General features: G+C 45.1%; 1 protein-coding gene across 2 annotated transcripts in view; it reads right to left on the reverse strand.

Annotated features, from left to right (window-relative positions):
• DDB1 (damage specific DNA binding protein 1) overlaps window positions 1-19,011 on the reverse strand; it is a 30,124-nt gene that overhangs the window by 10,533 nt on the left and 580 nt on the right. For both annotated transcript variants that reach the window (XM_027577741.2, XM_027577742.2), the window contains exons 2-20: window positions 18,037-18,185; window positions 16,677-16,793; window positions 16,108-16,329; window positions 13,950-14,064; window positions 12,925-13,022; window positions 11,995-12,153; window positions 11,304-11,387; window positions 10,602-10,718; window positions 9,893-9,995; window positions 6,485-6,560; window positions 6,280-6,388; window positions 4,349-4,527; window positions 4,088-4,251; window positions 3,897-4,004; window positions 3,537-3,744; window positions 2,671-2,766; window positions 2,450-2,561; window positions 1,152-1,275; window positions 640-804 (exon numbers count right to left, since the gene is read on the reverse strand). In XM_027577741.2, the coding sequence (XP_027433542.1) occupies window positions 640-804; window positions 1,152-1,275; window positions 2,450-2,561; window positions 2,671-2,766; window positions 3,537-3,744; window positions 3,897-4,004; window positions 4,088-4,251; window positions 4,349-4,527; window positions 6,280-6,388; window positions 6,485-6,560; window positions 9,893-9,995; window positions 10,602-10,718; window positions 11,304-11,387; window positions 11,995-12,153; window positions 12,925-13,022; window positions 13,950-14,064; window positions 16,108-16,329; window positions 16,677-16,793; window positions 18,037-18,185 (2,505 nt within the window). The remainder of the gene's footprint in view (window positions 1-639; window positions 805-1,151; window positions 1,276-2,449; window positions 2,562-2,670; window positions 2,767-3,536; window positions 3,745-3,896; window positions 4,005-4,087; window positions 4,252-4,348; window positions 4,528-6,279; window positions 6,389-6,484; window positions 6,561-9,892; window positions 9,996-10,601; window positions 10,719-11,303; window positions 11,388-11,994; window positions 12,154-12,924; window positions 13,023-13,949; window positions 14,065-16,107; window positions 16,330-16,676; window positions 16,794-18,036; window positions 18,186-19,011) is intronic.

Genomic DNA, 19,011 nt, shown 5'->3' on the forward strand with positions numbered 1-19,011 from the left:
CTCTGGTTCTAATTCCTGCTCCCAAACCACGCATCTGAATGCAGGAAATAGAGTCAGTGTCCACTGCGGTTAACCATCACCACAACTATGAACCCCGACAGAATGTGCAGGGACTGCAGACTGTGTCCAAGGGCTGCCTCCCCCCGCAAAACTGCAGACCCAACTCTCAAGATGGAGACCAAATTCCATCTCGCCCATCTGAGCTGAGATTTGGGGGTTGACAGAGTCTTTAGAACCATCTTGCATTGGGGAAATGAGAAGAGACAGATACGAACACGAAGTGCTAAAGCTGGAAAGAAGACCTACATGGCCGAGCAACCAAGTGGAAAGCAAATCTAGGACTCCTCTGATCCTGGCCAATAGATTCTCTTACCAATAGTTCACCTCTCCCTTCGTCTTCCTTTCAAAAAGTAGAAAAGGAAAAAATTCAAGCCAGATTTTACTCCTGTGTCTGCTCGCTCCCCTCCCCCAGAACTCATTCAGACCGTCAGCAGCTTGAGTGGAAGGAACAGAAAGTCTCCTGTCACGGCAATTAACCCAAGCTCTTCCACTGCTTAACTAAAAGCTCTGAAACCAAAACGGTCTGTTACTTTCCCAGAATTTCAAATCTCTCAAAAGCTGGGGACTGTGCCCACTTACCGTCAGAATACTGAAAGACCACGATTCGACCCTGCTTGGGCTCCGCCTCTTCAGGATACACCATGGCCGTGCCCACGATGAAGTACGTGTTGGGGTCTTTGCCCAGCTTGCAGGACACCAGGCTGAGGGCATACTCATTCTGCAGGAACTGGTGGGCATGAAGCACTGGAAGGAGAGCCGGAGGAATGACTGGCTGACCCCCACGCACGCATAACCCTGTACTCCAGGGGGGGCCCCCAGCCCGGGTCCAAGCAAGGTGTGGGTGGTGGCGGGGCACCAGCTCCGACTGCTCCGGTCTCCTCAGCCTGTCCTGCCCTCACCAGCCTGCGCTGAAAGGAGGCGGCCCAGCACCCTGGACTCCTGGCCAACCCAGAGGTCTCCACCCCTCCTTTCAACTCCTCCTAGGATGGTCTGTCACAAGGTCTACCAAACCATGGAATCTGTCAGAGCCCAGAATAGGCTAGTTCAGGGAGGCCGTAGGCACAAAAATGATAGGAAGAGCTCATGTGCACCTTCGAAGGTGTGCTGGTCGATGATGAGGAGATTGTGCACCTCCACCTCTTCTCCAAAGGAGGTCTCGTGCGGTGCCGTGCTGCTGGAGAACAGCTTGCTGGAGCTGACGCTGCTGGACAGGGCCTGAGCACAGAGAACACACACACCCCCTCTCAAAAGCAGGCCTGGTGCTGGGAGCATCTGGGTGAAGGGGTCAGCCAGGATCAGGGAACAGAAGCTGAGTCTGAACAAGGAAAACTCAAGGTTGGCAGCTCAAGTAGAGCATGAAGAACAGAGAGCTCTGGAGGACAAGCCTCGGGGACTGAGAATAAGGAGGCAAATTCTGTATAAAATTGACACAGTCAAAACAGAAGAGTCTAAGGGTTATTACTAATGACCATCAAAACAGTGATGCCAAAGGGCGCCTGGGTGGCTCAGTCGTTAAGCGTCTGCCTTCGGCTCGGGTCATGATCCCAGGGTCCTGGGATCCAGCCCCGCATCGGGCTCCCTGCTCCACGGGAAGCCTGCTTCTCCCTCTCCCACTCCCCCTGCTTGTGTTCTCTCACTGTCTCTGTCAAATAAATAAATAAAATCTTAAAAAAAAAAAACAGTGATGCCCAATCAATCAAAGCTAATGAGGAACTACAGCAACCTAATAAGGGGAGACACTCCATCTTGCTCGATGGGAAAAGCAGGGAGCACGTGAAATAAAAAGAAAAGCGTAAAGACTCTATATTCTGGATTATGGAAAGATGTCCCACCACAGATGTCTGGGAGCAAGAAAAACAAAGAATATATGACGTAAGATGATCAGCTAATATCTCCGAGTCTACTCTGTGGGGCTGTAGACTGCCCTACTATCCTCCCTATTGCACACATGAGGAATCTGAAGTTTAGACTTGCCCAAGGTCACACAACTAGCGATAAACCTTGAGGCCAGTTCTGTCAGACTCCAAATCCCACCCTTACCTATAACGCTATGCTCTCCCCAGTTACACATACCCTCCAAAGTGTCCAAATTGATGACAAAAGAGAATTATTCATCCTGCAAGACTATGGAGTAGCAGAATCATTGACTGCCACACTTACCCCAAATTCTTCCCAACCTTCCAAAGAGGGGGCCACATCCGGCTCGCTGCCTATGTTTACAAATAAAGTGTGACCAGAACCCAACTATCCTACCTGTTGACTATGGCGGCTTTTGTAATGGCCAACCGGAGTAGTTCCCGCACGGCTGACAAAGCCATACCTGTTACGTGACCCTTTCCAGAACAGTTTGCCAGCCCTGCTCCAGCACCATCTTTGTCTGCGCCCTCACCTGGGTGCTGGCACTGGGCCTCAGGGCCGTTGTGCCGCCACTTGTGTCCTGGACTTCGATCCGGCTGGAGAGGACCCCGAAGCACTGGGACACTTCCTGATAGCAGATCTTCCTGGGGAGCAAGTGTGGACACTGCCTCTCAGAACAGCTCTGAGAGGGGAAGCACCTCACACCAACACCCACACCACGGCGCTCTGCAGCCCTCCTCCCCTGGCCCTCACCTGGGAGACTCGTAGAGGGGAACTGTGCGGATGTGCAGCTTCTGGATCTCATCGATGGTGCCAATGGTGAGGGTGCTGTTGTTGGCCAGTGCCAGGCTGGAAAGAAAGGTCTGGGTTTAGACTGAGTAGACCCAAGGAAGGAAAGGATTCTATGAGGCAAATCCGTAAGGGGAAGAAAAACAAGGCAGAATTACTCTAGCTTCCTCCAGGCAGTGGCTCTCAACTTTGACTCCAGGCTAAGAATCACCTGGGGAGACGTGACTGTTCTGAGGCCTGGTCCCACCGCTACCCCCCATCTTATTGAACAGGTCTGGGTGAGCCTCACTGGGTGAGCCTCAACTGAGGTTTTCTAACTGCTTTCTATTTAATGCTAATTGTAGCATTAGAATCTAGAACAGTGATTCTCAAATCATCATTTGCATCAGAATCAGCAGGCATGCTTGCGCTTGTTAACAAGCCAATTGCTGGGCCCCACCCCCAGAGTTCGGTGGCTGCTGGTGGGGGACCCTACTTTGAGAACCCCTGCTCAGGAGGAATACAGAATGACCTCTAAATCAGGGGTTCTGAAACCTGACTAACCATTTGAATCACTTGGGAGGTTTTCCTGAAAATACAGATTCTATGGCCGAAACCCCAGATCTACTGAATCAGAATCAGAGAAGGATTCGAAAAAATCTGTACTTTTTCAAAAGTGTCCCAGAGATTTCCGATGGGTAGCCAGATGGGAGAACCTCTGCTCTACACCTCCCGCCTCAGCTATTTATACTGATTAGACTCTGGGAGAAGGCGAGAGGGGAAGGGTTTGAGGAAAACGTCACGCTGCCCTCAATGAATGGCTCTTGTTGAAGAAAGAAAAAGAGGCTCACCTGTCAGGATAGCCATCAGAGTTGAGGGGACACATGTAGTTGACTTCCTTGAGGTTGACATTGGAGAAGACCAATTTGTGGTTGCTGCTGTAGATGACAGTGGGGCGGTCAGAGCAAGCAAAGACGTTGGTGGTAGAAAGAGAACGGAAAGTCCTCAATACCGTGGGCTGGGTGCCCAGAGTCACCTTCTTACGGTCGCTCAACAGGCCTACAGAGAGAATGGCATCAGAAGGAAGTAGGAAGGAAAGGAAACAGGACAAACAGCTGGGTCGTGAAGGTTCAAAAGCAGTACCCCGAGGCTAAGGCAACTCCACACTCCTTGTTTCTCCGAGGGCCCTCCATTCAAAGTGTTCTTCTCACCTGTCTCAATGTTGAGCCCGAAGTAGAAAAGCGCCCCATCTCCCAAGGCACAAAGGAGGTAGTGGCTACTCTCAAAAGTGGTCATCAGGATGGAACGAGGAATGATCTCTGTGGGAGAGGGGCACATTAAAATCTTGTTCCACATTCTGACTCTGATCCCAACCCTTCAAAGGTCCTTACAAGCCACCTACCTCCACCCAGCATCTCTTTGTGCAGTAGCTCAAAAGAGGGCAGCTTCAAGATACGCGCCGAGATGTCTGTCCAGAGGCCAATGGCACAAAGAGGGGACAGCCCATTGCCGTCCCCCAGTGGGGTGATGTCCAAGCAGGCCACTTCATGTTCCATCTCTGTGTGGCTGAACAAAGAGGAGTATGGCCGAGGAAGGACTCCGAGGATGAAAGAAGCCCCGGAGAACAGGGGAGGGGACAAGGAGCAGACAGATAAGCACACACCTGATCTGCCGGAGCTCCTGAGGGCGGATCTGCAGGTAATAGAGGGCCCTTCCCACCGCTACCACCACCTGGCTGCAGTTGCAGGAGGCCACACTGATGTTCTTGCCCTGAGGCTCCTTCCACTCACCGACCAGAGCTTTGGGTTCCTGAGAGACCAACCTCACAGATGCTGAAGTGATCTACAAAAGGAAGAGAAAGGTCTCCGAGCACCTGCTGGGATCCACACACCAGTGGGAAGGTGGTAAACGCTGCCCTAGTGGAACCCTAAAAATAAACTACAGCAGCCCTCTTTGCCCTGTGGGTTTTCCCCCAAACCCCTGCAACAGTTAGTTCTGACAGATGCCATTTTGAGCTGAAGCCCCGAAGAAGACTGGCTTAAGGCTACTTCCACCTTACCTATCGGCAACCTGTTTCATTCTGATGAAGTCCTGGGAGAGGGATCAGTGGAGGAAGACCCGGTGAGTACAGTCTAGCAGTTTTTCTCATCCCAAAAATCAGTCCTCTAAAATAGCCACGTTCTTTACTGTGCATGAACCATTAAAATTATTTAAACTTCGGGGGTGTCTGGCTGGCTTGGTCAGTGGACTGAGCGTGCGACTCTTGACCTCAGGGTCGTGAGTTCGAGCCCCACGTTGGGTGTGGTGATTGTTTAAAAATAAAACCTTGAAAAAAAATAAAATTCTTTTTTTTTTTCAAGATTTTATTTATTTATCTGACAGAGAAAGAGACTGAGCACAAGCACGGGGAGCAGCAGAGGGAGAGGGAGAAGCAGGCTCCCCGCTGAGCAGAGCCCGACGACGTGGGGCTCGATCCCAGGACAGGACCCGAGCCCAAGGCAAACACTCAACCAACTGAGCCACCCAGACATCCCAAAATATAAAATTCTTTAGTATAGGCTACGAAATTACCTTGAAATATGGTTAATCAATATATTTCATCACTGAAATAAAACAAAAAGCAGGTTGCTGACACTGTAACGGACGTTATGAATTCATCTTTGGATGAATTAGGATTGTCCCTATCAAAGCTGAGCTCCTATTTAAACAGGAAAACCCTTTAATAACAGATACATGAGCTGGTGCCAGTCTTCAGGCCATTAGTTAGGAAAAACTCAAAGCAATGAATCATTAGAAACTGGGCACCTCCCACACTTGGTCCACAAACCAAAAGAACCTTCCCTCTGGCTTTTGTCAAATCCACAACTGCCTGTTGGCCAAAACGAAGACCCAAGTGGATAAAAAGATGGACAGGATTCATTAATCCTCAGCACACAAGTGCCATACCCGACACTGGCAAACACTGACTCTGGCCACAGTTAAAGAAAAGTTCCAAAGACTAAAGAGATGTGCAGAAAGTGAAGACCACCAGGAGTCACTCTGAACTCAAAACAACCAGGGGGTGGGCAGGTGCTCAGAAATCAGACTCTCGTGGCTAACAAGGGCCAAAAGGACAGCTGACCCCCATATCGCATACAGATTTAAAACAAAATCAGAACAGAGTAAAAGCTCTGGTTCCAATAATTAATGTGGATAGTGCTGCCAACAGTCATATATGGATGGGAGCGCTAGGACTAAATAGGTATGCATTAGTACAACAAAGGAAAACACGTGTCTCAGAAAACAGGGCATAATTAGTGCAAAAATGATACCCCAAACCATGAAAATATTATGATCCCAGTCTGCAAAAGAGAATGTGAATAAATACTACATATACTTACAGAAAAAAAATAAAGCTAAAAGGAACAACTCCAAAGTTAGGAGCTGTTAAGTTGTTTTCTCTGAGTGGCGGGTTATCAGGTAATTTTAAAATTTTTTTCTAGGATGTTACTTTTAGAGCCATAAAAACAGACTGCGGTAAAATCCCGCAGTGCTCTACACTGCACTCTAGATCAAATTTAAGTCAACAGGGCTTGCCCTTTTCTGAGTCATTACCTGGATGAGTTGCTGATGAGCCACATTGCCACAGAAGAAAGTCTGCTGATCATCTACGAAACCCATCAGTTCAGTTTCTTCCACCTCTTCTCCGTTTAACATGAGAACTCTGCAGGGGAAAGGAAGGCCTGGGTCAGCCACACCAGCTCTCCCACCCTGTAACCCTCACGGAAACGCCTGCAGCAGGCGCCAGACTCACCCTTACCTTGTTTGGCCCACAAAAGAGAGCACCAGAGTGTCATCAGTCTCCCGGTTAGGGTCAGAGCGCAGTGGCCACAGACCTGGAACAAAGATCAAGAATAAAGATGCAGAGCACAGCCCAATACTCGGCTCCCCACATCTAAGGAAAGGCAGCCTGGCCTCAGGGAGGAGCAACAACTTTGTGAAGTCCGTCCTGAAGGTGAAACAGCCACTCTGTTCTTTCCTGGCTTTAAGACCCCGAAGAAGTTATTTTTAAAACTGTTTTGAGCCTAATATTTTAAAGTGTTTCCTTTGACTTTTGATAAGATGATACATTTCTATGACTCAGAACCAAATTTATCTTTAAAATGTGTACAGAGAAGTTTCACTCCTATACCTCTCCCTGAAACCTATCCCCCAAATAAATCATCAAGTCTTTTATTCTTCAAAAAAATATTTTTTTTTTAATTTAAGGAATTCGGTAGTCACTGTTTTATAACCAAATACAAATACAGGGGCGCCTGGCTGGCTCAGTCGGTGGAGTGTGTGACTCTTGATCTCAGGGTTGTGGGTTCAAGCCCTGTGTTGGGTGTACAGGTTATTTAAAAATTAAACTTAAAAAAGAGTTACACACACTCATATATATATAAAACTGCCCACCATTCACTGTTCCGCACTAGGCTTTTCCATTTTATACTAAAGCCCTTATCAAAACGGAACAGAACCTTGTTTTCAAAAGCTACGCAGCATTTAATGACACAGATGTACCAGTTTTAAGTCTCCACTGATGGACACTTTTTCAGTATTGTGCATACAATGCCGCAACAAATGATCTTATATTTACATCACTCCGTCTGTTTGAAGGTGTAGGGAGTAGATGCTTAGAATTAGGATTGTCCCTAAATCACTAAATTAAAATGCAGGTGCAGTTTTGGCAGACGTTACCAATGAGCCTGCTCAGCTCCTCTCGGCCCTCACCAACACAGCGTTGTCAAACTTTTGGATTCTGGTCACCTGGTAAAGAATGGTATGACTATTCGGTTTTGACTTGCATCTCCCTTAGTACAAGTGAGGCCTGTTACCCGTCCATGCATGCCCTTTGCCAATTTGGGGGCAAGAATTTTGGTGACCTTCTTTGTAGAAAGGTTTCGATAAATTAGGGAAATTAGGCCTTTGTCTATAAGATGAACTACAAAGGTTTTCATCTGGATTGCCATTTCTTACGACTTAGCTTACAATGTTTTGTTTTTGCCATGCAGAAATGTTTCATGTTGTTGAATTAACCAATTTTTCCCTTTGCTTCTGCACTTGGAAGTCATAGTTTAAAAGGCTTTCCCCACTCTAAAATCATAAAGGAATTCGACAACTTTTTCTTTTAACTTTTATATGGCTTCCTTTTTACATTAAGTCTAATCCATTTGGGTTCTAGCAAGGTATACAAAGTACAGTATGGATCCAAACTTATCTTTCCCAGTTGATAACTGGGAACACCATTTGTTAAACCATTTATTTAAAAAAATCATCTTTAGGGTGCCTGGGTGGCTCAGTTGATTAAGCGACTGCCTTCAGCTCAGGTCATGATCCTGGAGTCCTGGGATCGAGTCCCACATCAGGCTCCCTGCTCAGCGGGGAGTCTGCTTCTCCCTCTGACCCTCTACCCTCTCATGCTCTCTATCTCTCATTCTCTCTCTCAAATAAATAAAATCTTTAAAAAAAAATAAAAATAAAAATAAAAAATCATCTTTATCTCACTGAACTGAGATACCACCACCATCGTACACTAAATTCCCACATGTAACTGTGTCTATTTCTGGACTTTTTTCTAATTTCTGGATTTTTGAGTCTGCTCAAGGAACTCTGCCTATCAGTGCACCAAAACCACACTTTCATTTACTAAGGTTTAATGGTACGTTTTAATATCTGGTAGGGCTAGTCCTGTCTTGCTGATCCTTTTTAGGTCTTCCTGGCTTTTCTTGCTTCTTCCTTTTTCCATTTGGACTCTGGCTTATCTAGGTCAAGAAAAAAAAAAACCTCTTGATATTTTTATTGAGATACATTAAATACAAAAATAAATAGGTCAAAGAGGGGCATCTGGTTGGCTCAGCTGGTTAAGCGTCTGCCTCTGACTCAGGTTGTGATCCCAGGGTCCTGGGACCGAGTCCCACATCAGGCTCCCTGCTCAGGAGGGAGTCTGCTTTTCCCTCTGACCCTCCCCACTCTTGTGCTCTCTCTCTCTCTCAAATAAATAAAATCTTAAAAAAAAAAGTAGATCAAAGAGAGACCGCTTTATAATTTAATTTATAGGGCCTTGGTATGTTTTTCATTTCATCAATCTATCCTTTGAATCCTTAAGAAGTATTTTAAATTTTCCCTGTATAGGTTTTACACATTTCTTGTTAAATTTATTCCTTGGTTGGGACACCTGGGTGGCTTAGTCGGTTAAGCATCTGCCTTCGGCTCAGGTCATCATGCTGGGATCAAGCCCCACATCGGGCTCCCCTGCTTCTCCCTGTGCCTGCCGCTCTGCCTGCTTTTGTGCACGCACACACACTCTGACAAATAAACAAACATCTTTTAAAACAAAATTTATTCTTTGGTATTTTGCCTTTTTATTACTATCATAAATTAGCTCCTTCCCTCCACTTTATCTTCAAACGGACTGTGTTTTCACATGAATGCTATTGATTTCAGTACATTAATTTTATATCCTGCTGCCTTAACGAACTCTCATTGTTTAGCTTTCAGTCGATTCCCATAGATTTTGTACTTTTATGATCTCTTCCTTTCTAATTCATAGACCTCTATTTCTTTATCTGTTCCCATTCTCTTGATAGTCTAAATATTCTGATGTGCCTTCTATTTATACCTATGTTTTGCTTTATGATTCAATCTGATCATCTTTTTCTTATAAGTGAGCTTAGCCCACTCACATTTACTGATACAACATGTCAGATATATCAGACACATGTGCAGATTTCGTATCCTCCTGAGTCGTGTCTACTACTCATACATCATAAAAGCCTTCCACTATGTAGTCTTTGATCTTTTTGATTATTATAGTCCTCCTGGAATTTAACTATGTATTTTTGTTCTGGAAGTTAATACCTTCACACTTACACCTTTGTATGATAATCTCAGTCTCCTCTTTTTTCGGGAATTCTTTCAGTTCCCTTATAAAAACAGTAAATTTAACTTACAAACTTTTCCTTTCCATTTCTCTACTCCATGATCCAATTTTGGTCAATCAAGTTTACTCTGGTACTTTTAAGTATGTTTAAGCTCCTACCACTTATTTGTCGTTATGACTTTTTTTTACCCTTCATCTGACCTGCTTTCCTCTAGCTGCCACCCATGTGCCTTCACAACACATAATGAGGCCAAAGACCAAGGTCACTCGAATACGATTTGCATCCCATGTCTACCAAAGGGTTACCTTTGATGCCGGGTAAGTCAATGCTGGCATGCTCATGGATTCCAATTCCGTTCCGGATGATCCTCAAGGAACCTTCCTTGAAAGCCCCAGAGCAAGTAACCAGCTGCAAGCAGAGAAAACCTTTCTAAATACCTCCCTCCAGAGCCTGAGGCCATCATATGGATGCCCAGAAAATAAACAAGCTATACCTGATCCCAAGGACCCTTTCAGTGGAGCTAGGTTTGAGGAAGCGGACTTAACAGAGGCTGCTTTCCAAGCCCCCAAGTTTACCAAGCGGACAGGATGTTCGAGTCCAAGAAGCAGAAAGCAACTACCCCTGCTCCTAGCAAACTGGCTTCCATCCATAGAACCTAGTTCACTAGAAAGAGCACAGGATCTGGAGTCAGACACACCTGCAACTTGGAGGTTATGTGCCCTTGGACAAGTTACTTGATCTTTCCCAGTCCCAAGCCTCCTCACTTCTGAAATGGTCAAGAATTCCTATCTAATTAGGGTGCTCATGTGACCACAAATGATATAGATCTGTATCACAGACCAAGCGATACACTCGATAAATGATAGTTATCTTTGCATCATTGGGATTAGTGAGTGAGGCTCTTAAAAGTTAACTTCAGTGGGCACTCCACACTCCACAAACAGGCAAGTCTAGGAGGACACAGTTTGAGTGGGCAGGCGTATCAGCTATTCATTTCTGGGATGACCCCCTTACCTGTCCCTGCCCCTGCCTCTCCAGGTCCACCACGCACATGTCCACGATGGGTCCTAAATTGGTAAATGTTTCCATGGCCACTACATAGGAGCCTTGTTCATTGCTGTCAACATTGAGCTAAGAAGGAAAAAAGAGTTAGTCCTGGAACGTTAAGAGATTCACCCTAAAGAGATGGTTATCGTCCAAAAGAAACTCTCAGTCCTATTAGATTGCCCTTCTTGTGCTCCACTGCATGCTTCTAGAAGGAGATTGCTGACTAAGAAACATGGTTGGCCTACAGGCAAGCCTACAGGAGACCCACTAATCAGTCAGGAATTTCTAATCTATGAGTCCTGTGGATGGATTTCAAAGCAGCAGTTTGGAAATTAATGCAAAATGCTCGCAAGCATTTTTCTGCAGGGAAGGCCCAAAGTTTTTTTCTAGACGGGGGCCAGCACGGTAGACTATGACCTATTTGAAGGTAGCAGCTAGGTCTTGTTCATAATTGTATCCACTGCATCCAGCACCTTGCCTGACACATCTGTTGAATGAACCTTTAAGACAAAGAGCTAGTCTTTGGGAGGATGTGAAATCAGCCAAGGAAAAAGCTGCATAGTACGGACATGGATGAACTGAAGAAATTCTGCGAGGCTCCAAACAGGAGAAACCTGAAGAAGCAGTGAAGGCGGCAAAGTACCCAAAAAGAAGAAAGTGTCTTCTCACCTTCACAAGCTGGGAGTCCCCAAGGCGAGACCCAACGAACACAACACCGTTATCGAGGTATGTCAAGCATTCAGCAATAGAGGTCTAAAAGAGAGTCAATGGCATGAGAGACATCAGAACGAATACCCCATGGGAGACTGACATGTCCTACCACCTCCTCAACATCTGTTAAGGAAATGAACAGCTGTGGCCATGAGTCCTGAAACAATTCTCCATTTCAAATCCCCACGTCACACTAAGCAAATGTTCCTAAATCTCTGAAGCTTATGACTTCATTTATCACATCCTTACAGTCAGAAAAACCTACACTTCATCTTGCAGGTGCCTGCCCCAAACGATCATTTTAATCCCAATGGCTCTAGTCTCCTCAAAATAATTAGAAACCTCTAAAATTCACTGCATAATTCTTAAATTTTGGGGGGAACCTCTTCCTGGAATTAAATATCAGCATTAAATTAATGTTTAATTCTGAATGCCATCCTTTCTCTTCCTTTTTATGCTTGAGGTAGTGCCCAGCTGTCTGTGAGATTCTCCAACATCTCACTTATTCAAAAACCAACTTCCACAGCAGGACCGACCAGTTGTGGCTAGGTGCTAAGTACTACAAATCTCACACTGCTCACACTGTGAGTCACATTCCCACATTCGCTATACCCCTAGGAGAACGTAGCAGAGCAGGGTCAAGCCCTACCTCTCCGAGGAGCTCCACACGGAGATCTTTGAGGGTGACAGTGCCATCCATCTGCTCCTCCTTCTCCAAAAGCAGCATGAAAAGCCGTCCTTCCATGTCTCCCAGCAGATAGCGGGAACCATTGGGGTCCACACGATTGTGACACACAATCGTGCTTTGCTGCCAAGAGGGAAGACATGATCATTAGAGATTAAGTGTCCCCCATAATCAAAGAGCAAACCCTTGTGAGGCACTCCCTTTACCAAACCCAGCCATTTCACAAGCAAGGAATCCACTTAGCTAAGACTACATGTGTGAATGAAGATGGGGACATTTTTATTCTGAAGACAATTTTCTGAGGAACTCAATATACCCTAAATGGTTATTCACATATTATTACGCTGGAACACAGAAATATACAGAAAGTAGGAAGCAGCTCTAAGTATTCACTGGACTATGGGTACTATCACAGATTTTGTTATTTCCTCACTATTACTAATTACCTCCCACTGCTAAAGCTATACCATGGATTTTGTTATTTAACCTTTAACTTAATTTTGTATTAATTCTTATGACTTGAAACATTAAGGTTTGAAACTTTTAGGACTAGTTAAGTCCATACAACTGATTGCTAAGTTACCTTCGCATGACCTGAGCTCTGAAAACATTCAAAAAAATCTGCAAAATTCTTCCCTTCTTAAAGTTGCCCCAGTTGATGGAAAGGGTACATTACTTTTACTTTACTACTTCTTTCTCGTAGTTAGCAACCAAGCTCTCAGTAAGCAAAACCAGGCCACTCTCTTTGTATTCCCAATGACCAACAGTGTCTTACATAGTAAACAGTATAACAGACATATGTAAATGTCCCTTTGACAAACGGGGAGAAAGAGAGGAGCAGCGTTAAGAATAAGGGCGAAAAACAGGAGGGAAAAGTAAAAGACCGCTGCTCACCTTGATGATAGGAGGGGCAATTGCCAGGTATTTGTCACCATTGTGATAGGTGATTGATTCCTGTCCAATGATGATGGCCCCTCCGAAGGGCTCTGGGACTGCAGGAGAGAGGGCAGCATTAGAATGCTCAGCACTTTGGACCTGCCAAGCGCTGCAGCAGCAAGGGCACTGATCCAGCCATCTCTGAGGCAAATCTTAAGATAATCATTCTTTTTAAAAAAGACATCAAAGTCCAGGGAACATGACAGTCTTTAACTGAGACTGCTGTCTGAGAAATTTCAGGCTGGCATTATCTAACCCTGGTTGATATTTTTATTGTCACTCTTTTGGTGTTTCTGAGTTCCTAGGGGCGAGGAGTCTTCTGTGTTCTTCTGCCTGCATTCCTCCCCTTTTCTCTCCTCAACTCTGGTCCTTTCAAAGCTTTTTTTTTTTTTCCTTGTTCCTTAGCTTAATTTCTCCCATTAACAGGGCCACCATTTAGAAAAGCCAATTCTCACTTGAGAGTTTTAAAATTTCTCTCCTAGATGAGACGCACAACATAACGTCGTGGGGAGGATACAGGAGAAGGAGCAAAGAGGCCTGGAGCCAGGCCAAGGCTCTGTCAGTGTGGCACAGGCACGGGCAAGCCCCTCCGGCCAGGCTTCCTCATCTGTGAAACAGTCAGATTAGATAAGCTCTACAGGGCCCCTGCAGTTTTTAAACGTTATGCCCAACAATAAAATGAGAATAATTTCTACATGCCACTCTGAAAATCAATCTCAGTGGTTCATAGTTAACCCCTCCACCCCAAAATAAAGGAAAGCTATACTTTTTGGAAGGAATAAAAAAAGAGATAATCCCAAAGACAGCAATGGGAAAAGCAAAGGGAAGCACATTTAGAAATAGGAGACCTCAGGGCTGCTGAGTAATGAGTGTGTGTAGCAGCACCTGAGCACTGAAATGAAGGAGCAGAGGTGAGGCAGGAACAAGAGTAAGGAACAGGCCCCGACCTGGGGTCGGGGGACATATCCAAAACCCCAACCAACCTGCAATCACCATGGAAGCTTCAGCTTCTACGTTTTCCTGTTTCCAAGGGCCCTTATTGAACTCCTTCTCCCGGAGAGACACCTCGTAGGTTTTCACGTGCCGCCCCTGAGGGTCCTAGGTGGGGAGAGGTGGCGTGGTTAGCCCTTAAGACGGGTGAAGCTTGGACTGGAAAGGAGTCCTGAAAGGGACAGGCCACTACCACCCAGCATCTGACCATCCTATCACGTTGGCCTTACTACGCTGACCCATCTGTATGTTGACAGCCACCAGCTAAGCCTGTGACTGGGTAGACTGAGACTCAGACCTACTGTTTCTAACAACTCGACCAAACAAGACAGAGTTAAGAATTAGAAAAATCAATCTGACACACTATACTAATCACCACAGGAAATACAACGTACACAGGTACTATCTGTGGGTACTTATAAGATATATGCACGTTCTATAGCCTCAAGGAACTTTTGAAATAGCTTAAAAAAAAAAAAAAAAAACCCATACATTGAGAAGCTAAATATACATCTAAGAGATTAAAAAATTTGTTTGAGGGGTGCTGGCTGGCTCCGTTGGTGGAGCAAGCAACTCTTGATCTCGGGGTCGTGAGTTTGAGCCCCATGTTGGGTCTGGAGATTACTTTAAAAAAAATTTTGTTTGGGGGCGCCTGGGTGGCTCAGTTGCTAAGCTTCTCCTATCTTCCCCCCGCCTTCTTCTGAATCATGACTCAAACCCGGCCTAAGGCTGTCAAAGTCACCTCTGAGAGTCTAAAAGAGCAGGGACAGGGAGGGTGCAATCAGCCAGCGGGAGACGGCCTCAACAACAGCCAGATGAAAGCCTAAGAAGTTATGGAAAGAATTCAACACTGTTTCGGGGCAGGGGCCATATCTTGACCACTGTTAATAGCTCCTGACACACTTATAATGACTACACAGTTTACATAGTAACTCCCTGAATATTTACACCAATATTTGAATTTTGGGCACAAAACAGGAGACAGTCATTTTTAGTCGATGAAAGATCTTTCCAACAATGACCAGGGGTAAGACTGAACTTCACAAAAAGGTCATGCTGGGGGTCTGATTTGGGCCCCTGAGAGAGAGAGAGAGAGAGAGAGAGAGAGAGAGAGAGAGACACGCGCGCACGCACAGGAATGAAGATGGGTCACAATGGGCAGCCCTGAGGCTAGGAACAGAGTCAGCCTTGAATAACCAACATCAGTGTTTTAATGACCTGGTATTTACAAAACTAAAGAAGGGAAAGAAATTCTAAGTTTTTATTTCAGCTATGATCCGTAAAGCACAGAGAACAAGATCAAACAAAATCCCCTGAAGTAGTTTCAACCTTATTCAATTGAAGTTCATCCCAACAAGCCTCTGAACTCTAGCACTTACGGTGACGCTAAGGAATATACAAAAATACATCAGTGTTCCCAATACTTAACACGGCTATCAAACGTGCCCACACACAGCACTTGGGACTCAGACTGTTTCCTTCCACCGTTTATTCAACCATATGCGAGTGAAATGACCGCATGCTGTATGGCTTCTTGTTAAAAGGCTGAGGTTTTCCCAAGATACAGCAAGTTAGTCTGATGCTCTGCCACCCCGCCCCCCACTTAACAAATCTGGCTCAGAGAACAGCTGCCCTGGATCAGCTCTGCTAAAGTTTTAGGCACAGACTAAAATAGAAGTCAACAGCCAACAAGTCACCAGAAAGTGAGTGCTGGACAAAATGCAAACCCCTTCTTAGAAGACATAAGTAAACGTCACCAAGATGTTTTTTTCTTTGCGTATAAGGGCAATTTCTAGATCATTTCTCTACAGCTAAGTTTTAATAATCCCCCAGCATACCGTTAAGAGACTCAGACAAAGTATAAACTGGGTCACCCTATAAAATCTCCAAGGTCCACAAGAATGTAATCTCAGGATTAAAACCTGCTACCAGCGCCAGAGAGCTTCCTGCCTCATTAAATACTACTGCACTGGAGACGCATCCGCAATCTGACCCATATTAATTATGCCGTTCAAAGCGTTTCAGGACAAATACGTTAAACTCTCTGCCTACTCTACTACCAAATCCAGACAGTCCAATTAGTGAAAATCAACTCCCACAATGTGAAACCACATAGTTTTTCCCTCTCCACTCCTCTCTCTCTACCAGTACCTGGTAGACAAAGCAGATGGTAGGTGCTTGGCAACCATACAGGAACTTGACGTCGATGACATGCAGCTCCTCGAGGCGGATGTTAAAGGCCTTGAGCTCTTTATTGTCCCGATCTAGCGGAATAACCTTAAAAAGGCCATCATAGAGTCGCAGGCCAATCATCCGGCATTCAGGGTCGATGATGCCAATAATGCCCGTCTCCGAGGGGCGGCCAATACGGTCCTGGGAAGTAAAACTGGGGTTAGGGAAGCATCTCAACACTCAGAGTAACAGAGGACATCGGGCACCTCTTCCCCAAGATGATTTTAGGGGTGGTAATAAAGCTAGTGGCATCCAACTGACATGCCAGGGAGCCCAAATACAGTGCATATCTTCTTGTAAAACGCTGATTCTCAATGAATTAGTACCCTGTCCCTTGGACTCTTCCTTTCTTCATGAAAGCTTAAACCCTTAGTGTTTTCTCCCTGTTGCTCTGATCACAGAGAGAGCCCCCAGCGGTTCAATTTTCTTTATCGAGTCATGACAGCTCTATCCAAAATACTCTCATCAGCCTGAAGCAGCCACCTCACCTGGACATTGCCATGGGCTCGCGTTATGATATCAATGCTCTCGCCACTCTGCTTATACTCCAGGATGCAGGCATTGTATTTAGCTGTCAGGATAAACAGTAGGTCCTTGCTCTCGCCCTGGAAACCAACATAATACCATCAAAAGAAGTTCTTTTTGAAACAAGAATACCTATCCAGCCTCTAAGCATTTTTCTTTAAGGATGCTAAATTCTTTAAGAACTTTCTTTTCTCCTTGAAGAGAAAAATCCATAGTGAGTAGGTAACACACATCAGATGCATACACCCTAAGGGTGTGTGCAAAAGGCCAGAACTGAAGCTGGTAAACATCTAGTCTGCACTTTGATGATTGTACATGTCTTTGCCCTACCTACAATAATGTCTTGTCTATTTCCATCTCAAGCTAATCTCACTCATTCCATTCAAATTCTGAAACATGAATGTAATGCCTCCTCTAATCCTCTCCCAAATATTTGGAGAGAGAAAAAAACATGATTAACAATGGAAGCTAAAATGGATCTACAAGGTCTTACCTACTTATTAACAGAGTCCCCCAAAGAGTGAATATTTTGTTCAAAGGGTTACAATTAAAATTTTGAATCCACTGCATTCTTGTCAGGTTCAATTAAAATATAATGAAACAATATGGGTGAAAACATCTGAGTTACAATAATGATAATACTGTGATAACTGTTAACATAATACCAAATGTTTGCTATGTAATAGCTCCTATGTTATTAAACATTTCATCTTCATAATAACCCAGAGATTTTATACTGCGATCCCCATTTTGCAGAAAGGCAAATAAGGCTCTGAAAAGTTAGGTGATACCCAAAGTTAAAATTAAGAAGGAATAAAGCCAGGACTGCCCTAACCTAGAGCCTACTCTGAATCAGTATGGTGACCCACATTTCAAACTGCTTTAATTTCCCCTTCTAAAGAAGTCAACTTGATCAGTTTTTTCCTAGTGACTCTCTTCTACCTCTAAGAAGCTTGTTTGAGAATATAAATTGAGGGAAGCCTCAGTGGCTTAGTCGGTTAAGCATCTGCCTTCAACTCAGGTCATGATCCCAGGGTCCTGGGATGGACTCCCTGCTCAGCGGGGAGCCTGCTTCACCCTCATTGGGCTCCCTGCTCAGCGGGGAGCCTGCTTCACCCTCTGCTTGTGCGTTCCCTCTCTATCTCTGACAAATAAATAAACGAAATCTTAAAAATATATATATATATATAAATTGAAACCCGCCATTCAAAAGAAAGAGAAAATTCTCTCTCCTAAACCTCATTCCACCCACCCCAAGCAAAAGTGTACAACAATGTAAGACCATCTAAGTTCTCGTTGCTGGGCCCAACCCAGAGCACTTACCTTGGGCCTGAAAAGCTCCATGACTGCAATCTTCCCATACATGCCCACCTCTTTGACGGGCCGAAGCCCCTCAGCAGTGACCACATAGATCTCTAATCTCGTGTTTTTGGCAATCAACAGGTTCAAGTCTTCAGCTGAAGTAAAGTGTCCTGAAAGGAACAGATCCTCTAACTTTTGAAGCCAGAGCAGTACCTAAATAATCCTATCACTTCTACTTAAATGCCTCCAGAATTCTCACTTACTTCACATATTTCTCTGGCTCCCTCCATTCACTTCCTTCTCGCCAAATCCAGCACCTCAGAGAGTCTCACTTCATACATTCAAGAAAGCTACTTCCCTAATCAGACTAAGAAAAGTGGACTGGGCCTAAGAGCAGCATGTCCTTCAACTGACAATGACTGTGAAAAACCTTTCAGATGGCTCTGTGCCCTCAAATTTGACTTTTCCTACTGCAGTGGCAGACTTATCTAATTAAGGGATGCTGGAAACAGTGTACATCTCCAGTCAGTCCTTATCTAAATTTTCACAAAATCTTGACCAAACAGAGCAGAACAAATGCAAATTCTCAGAGCTTTATATGAAAACACTGCTTTGTCCACATCTCTTGCCTTCCCCGCAGTCTACCAATACCCTGGTCCACACTCCGTCAGAGCTTCCCACTCTACAAACAACAGGGTTTTGTTTTGAAATCATGATCAGTATTTACAGAAACACACAAATTTGAGGTCTTCATGTTCTGCTGAGAACGTGGATCAAGATGATTATTCCCGGGTTCTGGACATCTGCGTCCTTTGTAATCCTTGCAGTCAACAAGGCAAACCCAGCACTGGGCTGGGCCACCCAAACCCTCTTCTCCAGCAGCTCCCTCCAGTAAACAACAGCCCAGGGCAAAGAGAACTCCTCTCCTTCGGGTGAGTGCATACATTCCTCACATCCCTCCACCCCCTGCACCTCCCAGGCTCTCCCCCAAGAAAA

The sequence above is a fragment of the Zalophus californianus genome, chromosome 11 (assembly GCF_009762305.2).
Source record: "Zalophus californianus isolate mZalCal1 chromosome 11, mZalCal1.pri.v2, whole genome shotgun sequence".
NCBI lineage: Eukaryota > Metazoa > Chordata > Mammalia > Carnivora > Otariidae > Zalophus > Zalophus californianus.